At 35.2% G+C, this 17852-nt stretch overlaps 1 protein-coding gene across 1 annotated transcript in view; it reads left to right on the top strand.

Moving 5' to 3' along the window:
* The window catches only part of LOC118205220 (uncharacterized), a 219106-nt gene that overhangs the window by 38404 nt on the left and 162850 nt on the right, over nt 1-17852 (top strand). Inside the window, exons 8-11 of the mRNA XM_085827386.1 lie at nt 4982-5026; nt 11673-11717; nt 12703-12795; nt 14335-14379. Of these exons, the coding sequence (XP_085683512.1) occupies nt 4982-5026; nt 11673-11717; nt 12703-12795; nt 14335-14379 (228 nt within the window). The remainder of the gene's footprint in view (nt 1-4981; nt 5027-11672; nt 11718-12702; nt 12796-14334; nt 14380-17852) is intronic.

Below are 17852 nucleotides of genomic sequence, written 5' to 3'. Positions count from 1 at the left end.
GCACATTATGTTCAACGGTTTTATTAAAATGTCAAAAAAAATTATAATATATGTGTAAGGGACGAATGAACTTGTCTTTACTTTCCTGTAAGACTTTCGAAATCGTGTATAAAAAGGACGAGAAATTTGTTCGATCAAATTTTATTCCATGTTTTCTGTAGTGAATTATTATGCGGGATCCATTTAGTATTAATGGAATTAGTGTTAGATTTCTGAAATACAAATCTTAGACAAAAGTTAACGATTCCAGGGTATTATACTTTTATGTGAAAGAAGCGGCAGGAATTTCAGTGTTACATATCGTTGCGTGCAAACGTGTTTCTAACAGATTAAATGCACACAGAACTGCGGAAAGTTTGATGAAATATATTTTACCAAAAATGCCCTTCAGAGTTCCGGAATTTTCTGCAGCAAAATTCATATAGCTTTTCATACTAGCACGGAGTAGAATCAATAGGCTCAATACAAAGCGCATGTGAAGAGGGCAGCTAATATAAATATTATTTCAATGTTTGGAACCACGAGGAACTAACTACTGATAACCTCAGAAACTGGTGTAGTTTCTCGTTTAATATACTTTTTTCTGATACTTTCTGCTTCTCCGTAAACCTGAAAAGCATATCAGGGGCAGATAAGTTTACAGCTAATACAGGTGTCAACTACAGATACTCTATTACAATCTCAATTTGAGTTATACAGGTTGCGAACCAAAATGTTGCCAAATGGTCGCCAGGTTTGGAGATGTTTGGTCATTTCCCGTCAACTCTGATGATAAAAATAAGTCCCCGAAACAGACGGCAGTTTGGCAATATTTGGCAAAAATAGCGCAATAGCCATTTACTGATTGTTGAATTGACTTGCTCCTGTGTTCTTAATTTTAAAGCAAAACATCGTTTCTCTCTTGTTTTCCAGGTTATATTATCATGTGGGAAAATAGAGAAATTGCACATATTATTTCACTAAAATTACCTTTTATGTACGAAATTCATAGTGACTTGAATCATAGTTGCATTTTCAGTGCAACATCACCTGCTATTATCAGAAAAACATTGCTCATATTTTCATGTATTCAGCAAAAAATTAAAGATTATTATATAAGCTCACGTCTAATACACTACTTTCAGACGATGAGTAAGTTTTACATCAGATCAATATTTTAAATCGGTCGTTTTGCTGCTAATAAATGTTTTATTTTGAAATATATTTTCTAAAATACTATTTGGGATTTTTTTTTCTACTTTTAATGAGTTTTTACTATGCTATTCCGAATGTTCAAATTTCATGGTTCAGACTTGAAATTGAGGTACAGAACTAAGATTTAAACAATATCTACATAGTAAAATTAGGTCGAAATCCATTTATTGAGGCATAAATGCGGAGTGTCTGACCTTAACTGAAACAATATGTTTACAAGAACAGTTCAAAACTCCGTTTTCCTACCAACATACCAACAGTGATAAATGCTTGGCAACATCGGTGGGGAGACATCTGTAGACTTCCAAAGATTCCAGGTCATTCACGCACACATGGAGCAGCTACTGATATTCGACGCTACATTTCTGGCTACACCTATTCCAGAAAAAAAGATAACTTTTGTTCTTGATTCTTTGCAGTATCAGTAGGTATGGTCCATTTTAAAATTCGTGGACGATGCCTGACCGCAGATTCACACTGATACTTTATTCAGATACATGTGGTCCTACGTTTCGATTCTAAGTTGCCCATAGATGAAACTCATGCGCATGAAATACACTCTGGCGGGTAAATGTCGCGTCATCTGTAATCAGCACTGGAGCTGGGAATTACAGGTGCAATGGAAATTCCTGCAGTTTAGAACTGGTAGAATTTCATGCTTAGAGCCTAGTCTTGGGGAACGCAAGGCTTGTAATCACAGTGAATGCAATTGAAGCAAGCGATTTTCGTTTAACCCTCTCCAAATATTACGTTGGTTCAAACCTAAGCTTCTTCCAACTGGTCTTGTACTTGATTCGCGTTTGTGAGTCAAAAGTATTTCTTCAAATCTTGCATTATGTACAGTTCTTTGTCCAAGAGAATCGTGTCTGAGGAGGAGTACAAAACAAATTAACAAATTTTACGATGTCATCGATAAAACATTCTGTGATCTCTTATTCGCCTAACCGGAAACTGCGCGTGTGACATTTGTTGCCCAGGTCTGGCATTACCGTTTGCATGGCCGTGCGTGTATTCCATAATCTGCTCTTTCGGGCATACGTAAAAGTCTCTCATCGTTGAGGAGAGTACAATCGCGAATAGCAACTTTCCCTGCTAACATGTGCACCTACTACCTTCTACAACAACGATACATATTTATGCAAATTACTAATATGCAAATATTTTTCGTGACGTAGTTTGAAAAAGATACACTCATGTCCATAAATTAAGGATAATGCAAAATTAGGCAAAAGAAGAGTTAGAATCAAAACAAATTTGACTTATTTGTAAAGCTTATTTATTAAACAAAAGGTAAAGAGCAAAAAAGATGCTATATGTTTGATATTATTAAAAAAGTTAGCGATTTTTCCTCCCTGAACCAAATTACAAAAAAAAAAAAACAATTTACAAAAAACAAATATTACATGGTTGGTATGATTGTTAATAATATGTCTCCCAGACGATGCAATACAGTCCGTACAACGCGTAGGCATTCTGAGTATCAAATTATCGATCTGATCTTGGGGGATCCTACACCACTCAAAAAGCAATGCTCTCCGAAGTTCCGGTAGACATGTAGGAGGAGGTTGACGGGGTGCAACTCGTCGGCCAAGCATGTTCCATACGTGCTTTACTGGATTCAAGTCCGTGAGAGAATGCTGGCCAGTCCATACGGGTGATATCCTCCGATTGAAGTTTTCGCTTACGATGTTTGCACGGTGAGGACGGGCGTTGTCATCCATAATTGTGCGGCCATGGCGCCCCAAACAAACGTACATGTTGTTCCAGAATGACGTCCCGATAGATTTGGCTTGCCATAGTTCCAATTTGAACATGCAGGTCAGTTCTGGAACCCAGAATACTTCCACCCCAAACGAGCACTCCTGCACCACCGTAACGGTGTCGTTCAATAATGTTTTCTTGGTGGTAACGGGTACCTGGAGCTCTCCATATGAAAGTCCGGCGAGAATTAGACTGCAAGCTATACCTGGACTCGTCGGAAAACATCACACAAGCCCACTGTTGCGGTGTCCACAATGCATGCTTTACTCCAGGCTAACCGCAGGCGACAGTGAGTTGCAGTAAGTGTCATCTGACAGGTCTACGAGCATATAAACCAATCTGCCCTAAGCGTCTGTACACGGTCTGCCTTGAAATTGTTGTACCAGTGGCTGAAGTGAGCTGACGAGACAGGTCTGAGGCTGTGCTCCGCCTGTTTCTTTTGGCAGTAACTGCCAAATACCAGTCCTCATTCGGCGTTGTAACTCTGGGGCGACCTGTGCTGTAACGTCTACTCACATTACCATCGTCTTGGAATCGTTGCCAAAGCCTGGTGATGACACTCTGGGCAATTCCAAGTTCGTCTGATACTTCCAGTTGGGTACGCCCACATTCCAGACGGCCGATAATTCTACCACGTAAAATATCATCCAAATACGTCCTTTGTGTTATAACTATTCGGTTATTGCACTGAAATGCTTCTAAAGCGCCTGCGAACAATTTTACTTCTTTGCCTGTATTCCTTATATATCACTCTCTTACACTCTCGTCACTGTGCCGTACCATCGGTGTCATCTGGTTACTTCCCGAAATTTGCATATGATTCTTGAAGATGTGTGTAGTGATTTTACAAGTGATATATTTATTTTAGAGTTTTATTTCCGCGTGACTCCGAATTATCCTTAATTTATGGACGTGAGTGTATTTTATATATGTTCTTATAAAGCAATTCATGCGGTATGTTATCTAATCTACAGTTTTTTTAATGTAAATGCTCTTAATTTGGTATTTATGAATAAATATATGGATTGCGACCATAGGTTCCGATGTGAATATTATTCATATCTTTGTTCTGAACCATTCCCTAAAGGTTGTAGCATAAATTTGGAATCACCATTTGTACATCAATTTAAAATATGCAGTCCGTGATTGAAAATTTGAATCTGCTATATATTCATCAAATTCCTTTCATGTTCAAGGGCGAAAAGACACAGCTTCCCTAATTTAGGGAAAGAACTTTGGCAGGACAAATTTCAGAAGTTTAAACCATTCTTACGGTAAAATAAATGGGAAGAACACAGCTTTCACTGCGATGTATAAAAATAAAAATATACGCCTGACGGTGAATGTTCAGACATCTGAAAGCTTTACATAGGTTTTCATGTCTTTTAATAATATTAAACAAAGAGTGAAATTTTTGGAGAAATTGAAATTGTCCATGCGATCCTAATAAGCCTAGTATTTATTGTCAAATATCTATTTAAGAAAAGCTGTCGAAATGTGTTAAACACCGGTAGAGATTGGCATATGTAATAAAAATTTCAATGCCCAAATATGTCACAAAGGTTTTAGTATTTAACCAGAAATGAGGTACTAATATTCTAACTAAATTAGTTTTCTTAGTAAGCAGGAATACTTATGAAATTTGCTTCGACTATTCGCTGAGTTCCTCTAGTTTATGTAACAAGCCCAAAGAAATAATAATTTACACTTTTATTCCAACCGAAAGTTAATAAATAGATGGTTCCTCTGGGGCGTATAATAAACGTCATTTTGTCTTTAATTTCAAGTAGAAAGTATAAAGAACTAATAATAAGAAAAAAAAAATTAATCAGCGAATTAGGACACAATTACCTCGAGTTGGCCCAAATATACCTGGTGTATACCTGTAAACGCGCATTATTTACGGACCTTAACATTAAATCATATATCTACGTCTCCGGATTTATTCTTATTAAAAAGAAGCAATTTAATCACAGGAAACCTAAAATATTGAAAGCTATAACTGCTGCATATTTGTTCATTTTAGGTGGCTCGAATGCATGGGGATTTGGTGCGAATTCAGGACATTCAGGTACGTAGTACTCTAAACATATTATGTTCAATGGTTTTATTAAAATGTCAAAATTTATTTTAATATGTATGTTAAGGCGAATGAACTTGTCTGTCTTTATTTTCCTGTAAGAATTTCGAAATCATCTATTAAAAAGCCGGGATATATATTCGCTCAAATTTATCAAATAATATCTATAGTGAATTATTATGCTGGTTCCATGCAGTATTAATCCCATTAGTATTAGGTTTTCAAAGTTCAACTCTTTTACTAAATTTAACGATTGCAGTGAATTATAAGTTTGCGTGAAAGACGTGTCAGAAACATTTAGTGTTACATATCGTTTCGTGCATGAGGGTTTCTAATACACTGAATGCACGCAGAACTGGTGATAGCTTGATAAAATACATTTTCCCCCAAATCCCTTCACAGTTCTGAAATTTTTTGCAACATTATTCGTATACCAATTCTCTGTTAATAATTTAATAATAATACCTCCATAGGGATGGAGACAGTTTGAATAGTGTGGTCCTCAGGCTAAGAAAAAAAGATTAAAATAAGCATGGATAAACTTTTAAGACATAAAATAAAGAACGAGTGTCAGAAGACAACCTGGTGGACCCCTGAATTAGATATTTTAAGACGAAAGACAAAAGCTTCAAGAAAAGTTCTCAGATAAAGTGTCTGGACGTGGAGACTAGAGTACAAAGGAAACTTAATTACAAAAGAGATTTAGCGGTATTTAAAAAAGCAATAAAAACGACAAAGAGAGACTCTCGAAATTATTTGTTCAATAAAAACAAGATTTATTATGACAAGTTTTATAAATATGCCACAAATAAAGGAAAGGAAAAAGTTATTTTATATAGAGATAATTGTAGTGTATACATGTCTGCCATGGAATGTTATGATGAGTTGATTAAAGACACCCTGAGGCTGGATTATTGTTCTAATTATCATGATTATGGAAACATTTTTATGGAAGGCAACAAAGAGGTAGAGCGGGCGTTTGCTTATGAAGAGATATTTCATGTTATTTCTAGCCTCAGAGATGTCATAACCCTGGACTTGATGGAATCGGGACTACTTTAATTAGAATTCTTTTGGGGAATTTCACCTCTTTTTATATATTACTTTACAATACATGTATGGTTTTAATGACTTTTCCTGATATTTGAAAAATAGGAAGATTGATTCTTGTGCCTAGATCTACAGGTGGACCCATGTGCTTATTAAAGACCCATGCGAAAATCCTAGATAAACTCATCACAAAAAGACTTGAGCATTTTTTAACAAAAATAATATTATCAGTTCAAATCAATATGGTTTTCGAAAGAATATGTCTACTGATTTAGCATTATACAATGTGATCCAAGAAGGTAGAGAAAAGCGACAAAGTAAACATGTAGTCCTGGTTTCCTTCGATGTCCGAGGGGCATTTGACTCTATTAGCTGGTTCTGCCTACTGTCTATATTAAAAGAAATTGACATCTCAAGAGATCTATTTGACATAATTAAAAGTTATCTGGAGAATAGAGAACTAATTTTTCTGGGCAACTCGAATACAATTGATCTTTATTATAAAATTGAAAAATTCTGTCCCCAGGGCTCCCCCTGTTCTGGAGCCTCATAGCAAATAAAGTACTGCAAGAAAACGCACCTGATACGAATATTACCTGTTATGCCGATGATATTATGGTAACTATTATAGAAGACTCCCTCGGAAAAATAGAGGCTACTTTTAACCTGCTTGAAAATGTTTTTAAGAAATGGAGTACTGAGCAAAATATAGAATTTGATATTGAAAAAACAAATGGTATGTTTTTCCTTCGGGGAGGGAGAAATGTTAGAACCCCCAGATTGAAATATGATCAAAAAAGAATAAAATTTGTGAATACCTTTAAATACCTGGGTGTAGTGATCGATGATAAGTTGAATTTTATAGAGCATTTTAAGTCAATACAACGAAAGATAGAAAAAAATTTAAATTATTATAAAATACTTTTACTCCGATCACTCTTTCTGACAAAAGCTGAGGGATATTTACAAAAATGTTATTATACCGAAAATTCTTTATGGTATTGGCGCATCGAGTGATCGAACGGGGGAGCTGGTGAAGACAAGGCAGAAATTAGACTCATTGAAGAGGGCCTGAACACTTGCAATTACAAGATCATTTAGAACAGTCCCGACAGAAGTTGCGTGCTTACTGGCTGGTGTACCACTTCTCTCACTACAATTTAAATTTACTTAGGACAAATTTTGTCTGAAATATGATATAAAACAGAAAATAATGTATGAAGATAAAGCAATTACCAGCAAGGCTTTTTTAGAACATGATATGAGCTCAAGCCATCCTAGCGATCCTATGATAAAGACTATATTTCAGCTGGATAAATTGAAATTTATACAGATGGATCAGGGTTTGCGGAGAGCATCGGCTGTGCCTTTGTTGTATTTTTTCCACGGTACTGAAATTGATTAAAAAACGTTTCCTTTTAAACCAAGAAATTCCGTTTATCAAGCAGAATATTTGGCAATTAAAATGGCTTTATCCTGGATCAAGAAATTATCCGTGTGGTATTACATTAATTTATACTCACTTGCCTTATCTGCTCTTATGGCGCTCTCCCGTCACTTTCAAAAGAATAATATTGTTAATGAAATTAAGCATATATATTTAGAACAACGAAAGAAGCACATTTTGAATTTACATTGGATCAAAACTCACGCTGGTCATTATGGGAATGAGAGAGAGGATGCTGTAGCGAAAGAAGCCTCCGTGGGGGTTCGGACGGAAAAATGTTTTTATTCAAGATTCGAAAAAGAAGACATGTACTATAATATATGACAAGCTTATTAGAGACTGGAAAAATTTAAGGGATCTCACTGGAAGAAACAAAAACTATCTAAAATGTTTAAAAATTAGGAACAAAAATGGGAATTTTAGGAGATGCAGAAGTCAATCAAATTCTCACTGCACTTGGAAGGTTCCCTGCTTACTTAAAAACGTTCCACCTCCAGGGAAATGATATGCGTAAAGTTTGTAATAAATTCGGCGATTCAAAGCACTTCGTCGAGGACTGTTGCCTGACTGGAAGTGTGAGAGAAAAATATAAATTTGCGAGTAAATAATAAAGTTTGAGGATTTATTTAGTAACTATAAATTGTTTAGAAAATTTGAAAGAGATATTATGCAAACTGTGAATGAGAATAAGAAGAATAATGGTATCGAGATATAACAAAGCAGAAAACTATACTGAAAACAGAAATAATTGCGGTATTTTATAAATGTAAGGTGGAAAGTAAAACTTATAAAGATTTTAAACTTAAGAAAAAACACAGAAATGGAAACGACACATTTATATACTATTCCACCGAGAGTGTTTAAAATGTATGTATCTAATTTACATTTTTTTCTTATGCTTTTGTGGCTTGGCCTGTTCAGTCATAGCCATATGGCAGGTTTCGACTGCTAGGTGGGCTGGGGGTCAGTGCTTAAAACTAACTAACTAATCTATTCACAGTAACACAGAGTATATTCAGTAGGTACACATCAAACTACTAAGGACGTTAAACCGGGCTCAGCACAATACGCATATGGAGAGCGGAGCTAACACGCGGTTATCTCAGTGGTTGGAAACATGATGAACTAACTACTAACATCAACTGAGAAACTGATGTTCTCTTTCACTTTATACAACTTTCTACCCACTGCCGAGATATCTCTAATGCTTTCTGCTTCTCGAAATCCCTGGTAATCATGTCAGGGCCGAATACATTTACAACTAATACAGGTAACAGTTACAGTTATTCAATTACAATATCCATTTCAGTTACACAGGGTGCGGACCAAAATGTTGCCAAATTGTGGCAAGGATTGGAGACGTTAGGTATTTGCCGTCAATTGTGATGACAAAAATTAGTCGCCAAATCAGTCGTCAGTTTGGCAATATCTCACCAAACTAGTGCGAAAACCATTTACTGAATGTTCAATAGACTAACCCCAGTATCCTTAATTTTACAGCAAAACGACATTTCTGTCATGCTATTCATAATTATTATTATACTGAAAAATACAGAAATTCTACATATAATTTCCCTAAAATTACGTATCTATGTACACAATCTATAATGATCAGAATCAAAGTTGCATTTTCAGTGCAATAACACTGGCTACTATCAGAAAAATCAGTGCTCATGTTTTCATGTATTCAGCAAAAACTAAAGGTATTTATATAAGCTCACTTCTGAAAACACTACTTTTAGTTAATGTATAACATTTAACTCGGATCAATATTTTTAAATCGGACTTATTGGTGCTAATAACTGTTTTTTTTTTCGAATATAGTTCACAAAATACCATTTGTGAAAGATATTTTTCTGCTTTTAATGAATTTTTACTAACCTACACCGAATTGTTGCGCATTCATTATGCAAACTTCGAAGCGAGGTATAGAACTAGAATATGAACCATATCTACATAGAAAACCTAGGTGGAAGTACATTTATTGAGTCATAAATACGGGGTGTATCATTTCATCTGAAAGAAGATGTTTACAAGAACAGTTCAAATTTACGACCACCAACAGCGACACATGCTTGAAACATCGGTGTAAAGATTTGTGACACTGCCAAATATGTCAGATACCTTTCGCAGCTTCAATGCCAAAATCTACTGGTGCACCATCATACTGAGCATACATTCGCTGACCAATGAAGATGAGTACATACTAGAGCATTTCAGGTAATACTTGTTCCAGGAAAAAGCTACCTTTTGTGTTTTGGTCGCTGCACCAATAGGTATGGCTCAATTAAAAACTCGTGGAAGATACCTCACCGCAGATGCACACTGATTTTTCGTTCAGATGCATATGGTCGCACAAAGTTTCCATTCTGAGTTGCTCATAGATGAAAATTAGGCGCTTCAAATACATTCTGGCGGATAAATGTCGCCTCATCTGTAGTCAACGCAGGAGCTGTTGTGATTGTGACCGGCTGCAATGCAATTTCTTGCAAAAGCCCCTGGATGAATTTCAGTCCCAGAGCATAGTTTTGGGAATTCAAGGCTTGTAATCAGTGTGAATGGAAGTGGAGTAAAAGATTTTCATTTGAAACGCTCTCAGAATGTTACGCTGGTTCACACCTAAGCTTTCACCAACAGCTCTTGTTCTTCATTCGGGTCTATAAGTCCTTCATTCAAATCTTGGATTATCGAGAGTTCGTCGTCGAAGAGCATCGTTTCTGAGGAGAAATACAAACAAATTTCAGATATTTGACGATGTTACCGATCAAACAATTCTGTGATCTGTTTTTCGTCTATCGAGAAACTGCGCGTGGGACATTCGTTGCGCAGGTCTGGCATTACCGTTTGCGCGGCCGTGCGTGTATTCCATATCTGCTCTTTCGGCATACGTAAAGTCTCTGATCATTGAAGAGAGTATAATCGCGAATAGCAAATTTCCCTACTGAGATGCAAACCTACTACCTTCTGCCGCAACGATACATGTTTATACAAATTACTAATATGGAAATATACTTCGTGACGTAATATAAAGAAGATATTTTGTATGTGTGCTCTTCTTATGAAACAATTCATGCGGGATGTTATCTCATCTCATTTGCATTTTACCGTTTTTTATTGTAAATGCTCTTAAATTCGTATTTATGCGTAAATAACTGGATTGCAAACATAAGTTCCAATGTTAATATTATTCATATCTTTGTTCTGATCCATACCTTGAAGTTGTATCATAAATGTGTATCCACCCTTTCTACATCACAGTACTTCAAAATTTTAGGTTAATTTCAAACATGTAGTCATTGATTTAAAATTAAGAATAATCTGTATATTCATTAAAATCCTTTTAAGTTTAGGGGCTCACAGGAAGAGCTCTCCCTGTTTCAGCGAAACAAATTTTCGTAGGGGAAATTGCAGATTAGAGCATTTTTACACTAAAAATTGATAGAACACAGCAAAAATTATGCATCTGAATTGAAATCTCAGCTGTCAGAAATCTGAACACTCTACATAGGTTTTGATGGCTTGTAGTAACATTAAACAAAGGGAAAAAATTTTTGACAAATTGAAATGTGTTCATTCAATCGTAATAAGCATAGTAAATTTTATTTCCAAACAGCTACTTATAAAAAGCTGCGGAATAGTTTTAAACACCGGTCGAGATTGGCCTATGTAATGAAAACTGTAGTGCCGAAATATGTTAGAAATGTTTCACGTATTTAACCAGAAATGAGGTTGTAATATTCTAGCTAAATTAGATTTCCTCGTAAGTTAGAACACCCATGAAATTTGCAGCGAATTTGCAGATAACCACAGTTCGTCGTGAGCTAGAATAATGAAGAAATTTATAGCGACAATTTGCTGAGTTCTTCTAGTTTATGTAACAAGCCCAAAGAAATGTTAATTTACACTTGTATTCCAACCGAAGATGAATAAATAGATGTTTTCTCTGGGCGTACAATAACCTTCCAATTGGTCTTGTTACCCGTTGTATACTAGTAGGCACGTAATACGTACGGCCATAAAATGAACGCTAATTTATAGTTCCTTAGTTCGTCGGATTTTTCCTTTTTAAATAGGAGCATTTTAATTACAAGAAATATAAAATTTTGAAACCTATAGCTCTCGCATATTTGTTCATTTTAGGTGGTTCAGGTGCATGGAAATTTGGTGCGGATACAGGACTTTCAGGTATGTAGTACTCAATGCACATTATGTTCAATTATTTTATTAAAATGTCAAAACATTTTTACAATATGTGTGTTAGGGTAGAAAGAACTTGTTAGACTTCATTTCCCTGTAAGAATTTCGAAATCGTGTATAAAAAGATGGAAAATTTGTTCTATCAAATTCTATTAAATGTTTTCTATGGTGAATTACTATGCGGGATCCATTTAGTATTAATGGAATTAGTGTTAGATTTCTGAAATACAAATCTTACACAAAAGTTAACGATTCCAGGGTATTATACTAACTACTAATAACAATTCAGAAACTGATGTATTGTCTCGTTTAATCGTTTAACATACTTTTCTCTGAAGTTTTCTGCTTCTCCATAAACCTGGAAAGCATGTCCGGGGCAGATACGTTTACAGCTAATACAGGTGTCAACTACAGATATTCTATTAAAATCTTAATTTGAGTTTTACAGGTTGCGAACCAAAATATTGCCAAATGGTCGCCAAGTTTGGAGATGTTTGGTCCTTTCCCGTCAACTCGATGATAAAATACCAGCGGCCGAGCGGTAAAGTCGCTGAACACTGGTACTTCGGTCCGAGGTTCGAATCCCGCGAACGGGCTGGCTGCATCGGCGTTTTCGTGGTTTCCCCATGTGTAACGTGTATACGAGCCAGTTTCCCTTAGAAAGTCCTCCACGAAGGCATCCCTCCCCTTAGGCAGATAGCCCTCGAGGCTTTGCCATAATCACACACACACGATGATAAAAATTAGTCCTCGAAACAGTCGTCAGTTTGGCAATATTTGGCAAAAATAGCGTAATAGGCATTTACTGATTGTTGAATAGACTTGCTCCTGTGTTCTTAATTTTAAAGCAAAACTTCGTTTCTCTCTTGTTTTTCATGTTATATTATCATGTGGGAAAATACAGAAATTCCACATATTATTTCACTAAAATTATCTTTTATGTACACAATTCATAGTGATTTATAATTCATAGTGAATAAAATTTTAAAACCTATAGCTCTCGCATATTTGTTCATTTTAGGTGGTTCAGGTGCATGGAAATTTGGTGCGGATACAGGACTTTCAGGTATGTAGTACTCAACGCACATTATGTTCAATTGTTTTATTAAAATGTCAAACATTATTCTAATATGTATGTTAAGGACGAGTGATCTTGTCAGTCTTTATTTTCTTGCAAGAATTTTGAAATCATGTATGAAAAAACAGTGATATATATGTGCAAATTTAACGATTGCAGTGAATTATAGGTTTGTGTGAAAGACGCGTCAGAAATATTTAGTGTTATATATCGTTGCGTGCATGAGGGTTTCTAATAGATTGAATGCACGCACAGCTGGTGATAGTTTGATAAAATATATTTTCCCAAAATCCCTTCACAGTTCTGATATTTTCTGCAACAATATTCGTACACCTGTTGACAGTGAGTTTCAGTCTCGAGTGAGGTGCTTTGCGTTTTGGCGGGTACTCAGTCTCTGTCGATAATCTACAAGTTTTATTATGATAAGATTATATTAAGAAACAATATTTCGGACTTATTTAAGTATGATGATTTCCCAGTTTTTGCTAATTCACTTTCTGTCATTAATTTACGTCTGATCCATCCGGCAAACCGTATTTCTATCAGTTATAATATTTATGATCCTGCTTAATGAAATACGAAATTTTTAGTGATGGATCGGGTTATGAGGGAGAGGTTGTCTCGGCTTTTGTTGTATATTTATTTAATATTGAGATCTATCAGTATAAATTGGGCCTTGAAATATAGAACTCTGTTTATCAATCCCAGCTCATAGCCGTCCTCTGTGCCCTTAAATGGATATTGAAAAGTAATTTTGCAAGAAATTCTTACTTTTATATTTTTACAGATTGCATGTCTTGCTTAAATGCCCTTTATAATGCAGAAAATAATAATAGCCGGATTATCGATATTAAAGATCTTTACCAAAAATATCCTTATCCTTCAATATTAAGTTTGGCTGGGTTAAAGCTCATATCGGAATATTCACAATGGAATACTCCTGATAGGAAAAGTCGTTATTTGAAACATTTAGAACAGACTAAGAAAAAGAAAATTATTTTCAATAATTTTGAAGTTAATAAGTTTCTGACCGGACATGGGTGTTTCCTGGGGTACTTCGCTAGGTTTAAGTTATAGGACGACGAATAAATATAAATTATATGGTCTGTTAGGTGTTGCTAAGCTCTTCCTCCAGGTCTGTCCCTACATTAATAGCTTAAGGAACAATAAAAATGGATTTTGAAAATCCCTTTTTATGTTATAAAAATTTCGCACAATTATGTAAATCTGTGATGAAAATTATTAACGGTGAGAGCCGGGCAGCGGGAATCAGTGTAGGTTTTTTGCCTTTTATTGCCATCACTATTTGGTCTATTTTAAAAATTTTATTGTTACCATTGTTTGTGTTTGTTGTTCGCGGTTTTTTATTTTGTCTTTGGCGTATACCAGAAAGTGCGCATTACTTAAATGAACACTAAATCATAGATCTTTAGGTCTACTTATATATTCTTATTAAATAGAAGCATTTTAATCACAAGAAACCTAAAATATTGAAAGCTATATCTCCGGCATATGTGTTCATTTTAGGTGGTTCAGGTGCATGGGGATTTGGTGCGAATTCAGGACTTTCAGGTACGTAGTACTCAAAGCGCATTATGTTCAATAGTTTTATTAAAATGTCAAAACTTTATTTTAATATGTACGTTAAGGAGGAATGAACTTGTCAGTCTTTATTTTCCTGTAAGAATTTCGAAATCATGTATAAAAAAAGCCGTGATATATATTCGCTCAAATTATATCAAATATTTTCTATAGTGAATTATTATGCTGGATCCATGCAGTATTAATCCCATTAGTATTAGGTTTACAAAATTCAACTCATATACTGGTGTCTGCTTTTGTTTAAATGTTTGTATTTCTTACTTTTCTTCACTTTTATGTTTATAATTATTATCAACACATGATTATTTCATTTAGTTATTTTATTTTTCAAATTTTTTCCTTTTTTGAAAAGGGCGGGGCCTGTCAAGACCATGAGAGCAACTTGTTTGTTTAGGAGGGTCGGTCCGCTCACACTACTGATACATATTCACAGTATCACAGAGAATATTCAGTAGGTACACATAAAGCTAACTAAGGACGTTAAACACGGCTCAGTACAATGCATATGTGGAGAGTGGAGCTAAAACGCAGTTACAATGGTTGGAACCATGATGAACTAACTACTAATATTAAATGAGAAACTGATATTCTATCCCGTTTTACACTTTTACACTTTTCTACCTGACGCCGAAAAATCTCTAATGCTTTCTGCTTTTCGAAATCCCTGGAAAGCATGTTAGGGTCAGATACATTTACAGCTAATACAAGTATCAGTTGCATATGTATCCAGTTACCATATCATTTCATTTATACAGGGTACGGACCCAAATTTTGCCCAAATTCAAATGGTCGCCAGGTTTGGAGACACTTAGCCATTTCCCATCAAATTTTGTAACAAATATAGTCCTCAAAACAGTAGTCAGTTTGGCAATATGTCAAAAAATTGCGCGAAAACATTTACTGAATGTTAAAGAGACTTGCCCCTGTATTCTTAATTTTCCAGAAAAACTACATTTCTCTCATGCTTTTCATGCTTTCATATTATGCTGGAAAATACAGAAATTCCACATATAACCTCACTAAAATTACCTATCTATATACACAATTCATAGCGATCAGAATCACAGTTGCATTTTCAGTACAAAAGCATCGGCTATTATGTGAATACCAGGGCTAATGTTTTCATACTCAGCAAAATTTAAAGATATTTATGTAAGCTCACTACTAAAAACACTACTTTCAGACCATGAATAAAATTTATATCAGATCAATATTTTTAAATCGGATGTTTTGTTGCTAATAAACCTTTTCTTTCGGAATATGTTTCACAAAATAATATTTGCGATACATATTTTTTTTTTAACTTTTAATGAATTTTCACTAACGTATACCGATGGTTCCATGGTACAAAATTCGAAGCCAGGTACAGATATAAGATATGAGCAATATCTACATAGGAAAACTTGGTCGAAATTGATTTATTGAGTCCTAAATACGGGGTTTCTCACGGAAACCGAAACAAGATGTTTAAAAGAACAGTTAAAACTTCCGACTACCGACAGCAATACATGGTCGACAAGATCGCTGGAGAGACTTACACACTGCCAAAGATGCCAGGTACTCGCCTACACACGCAGCAGCCACTGATGTTCGAGCAATATGGTCTGTAACTGAGTTAACTGGAATTGCATTAACAATGCTGAAATTACATAGCAAGATCGGAACATACTGTAGCATTTCTTGTAACATTTGTTCCAGAAAAAAGACACCTTTTGTCTTTGCGTCACTCAAGCATAAGGTATAGGAAAATTAATAATTCTCACACGATACCTGACCACAAATTTACACTCATTGTTTGTAAAATTGCATGTGGTCGCAAAATGTTTGGATTCTCTGTTGCCCACAGAGGAGAATTTTGCGCATCAAATACATCCAGGCGGGTAAATGCCGCCCCATCTGTAATCAGCACAGAAGCTTTGATGACTGGCTGCATTGCAAATTACTGAAAAAGGCCACTATTAGAATTTCAGACCCAGATGATAGTCGTAGCGATTAAAGGCTTGTAATCACAGTAAATGGAAGTGGAGTAAGCGCCTTTCTTTAACACTCTCCGAATGTTACGCTGGTTCACACTGATGCTTTGTCCAAAATATCTTGTGCGTGATTCGTGTCTATAAGACAAATTTCTTTCTTTAAGTATTGGATTATATGCAGTTCATCGTCAAATAGCATCCTGTCTGATAAGGAGAACAAACAATTTTCATGAATTTGACGATATAAACCCTGAAACATTTTGTGTTTCGGCATTTGTCTGTCGAGAAACTCCGCATATGACATTCGTTGGTCTGGTCTGGCATTACCGTTTACACAGCCGTTCATTTGATCCATACTGCTCCTTCGGTATACTTAAAGTCTCTCACCATTAAAGAGGGTACAATCGCGAAGAGTAAATTTACCTACTCATTTACACACCCATGCCTTCTACAGCAACTCTAAATATTTATGCAAATTACTTATATACAAATATCTTTCGTGACGTAGATTGAAGAATATATTTTCTTTGTGTGCTTTTTTTCTTATTCATGCGAGATGATATCTGATCTCATTCGCATTTTATAGTTTTTTTATAGTAAATGCACCTAAATTTGTATTTATAAATAAATAAATGGGTTGCGACCCGAAGTTCCAATGTGAATATTATTCACATCACTGTTCTGTATCATCCCTGAAAGTTTGCACCATAAATTTTGAATTACCATTTCTACATCAAAGAGCTTCAAAATTTTATTTTAGTCTAACACCTGTAGCCATTGGTTTAACATTATAATAAAGCTGTATATTCATTTAATTTCTTTCAAATTCTAAGGCGAACAGACACAGCTCTGTCGTTTTCAGAGTAACAAGTTTAGCAGGAACAACTGCGGAAGAGGAGACGATTTTTACACTAAAAGAAATGGATAGAACACAGCATTCCCAGTTGCAGAGCTACCTATATAAAAAGCATTATACATCTAACGTAAAAAATTCAGATGACAGGAATCTGAAAGCTTTATATAGGTTTGAATGGCTCTTAATAATATTAAACAAAGAAGACACGCAGTCTTAATAAGCTAAGCAAAAATTATTGTTAAATATCTACTTATGATAAGCTGCGGAAATGTTTTAAACAGTCGTCAAGATATGCCTATACACTGAAAATTGCAGTGCCAAGATATATCACAAATTTCCTAAGTATTTAACCAGAAACGAAGTTGTAATATTCTAGCTAAAGTAAAGTTTCTCGTTAGCTAGAATACTGATGAATTGTTTAGCGTCAGTTCGCTGAAATCTTCTAGTGTATGCTACAAGTCCAAAAAAAAATGTGAATTTATCCTTTCATTCCAAATGAAATAATTAAATGAATGGTTCCTCTGAGGCATACAAGAAACTTCAGTTTGGGCTTTAATTCAAGATAGAAAATATAAATATAACTAATACTAAGCACAATGAATCAGGCGAAGTTA

This window comes from Stegodyphus dumicola, chromosome 12 (assembly GCF_044657685.1).
Source record: "Stegodyphus dumicola isolate Sdum_Otavi_A_Nest chromosome 12, ASM4465768v1".
In the NCBI taxonomy this organism is placed as follows: domain Eukaryota; kingdom Metazoa; phylum Arthropoda; class Arachnida; order Araneae; family Eresidae; genus Stegodyphus; species Stegodyphus dumicola.
This window is presented reverse-complemented; position numbering and strand designations above follow the sequence as displayed.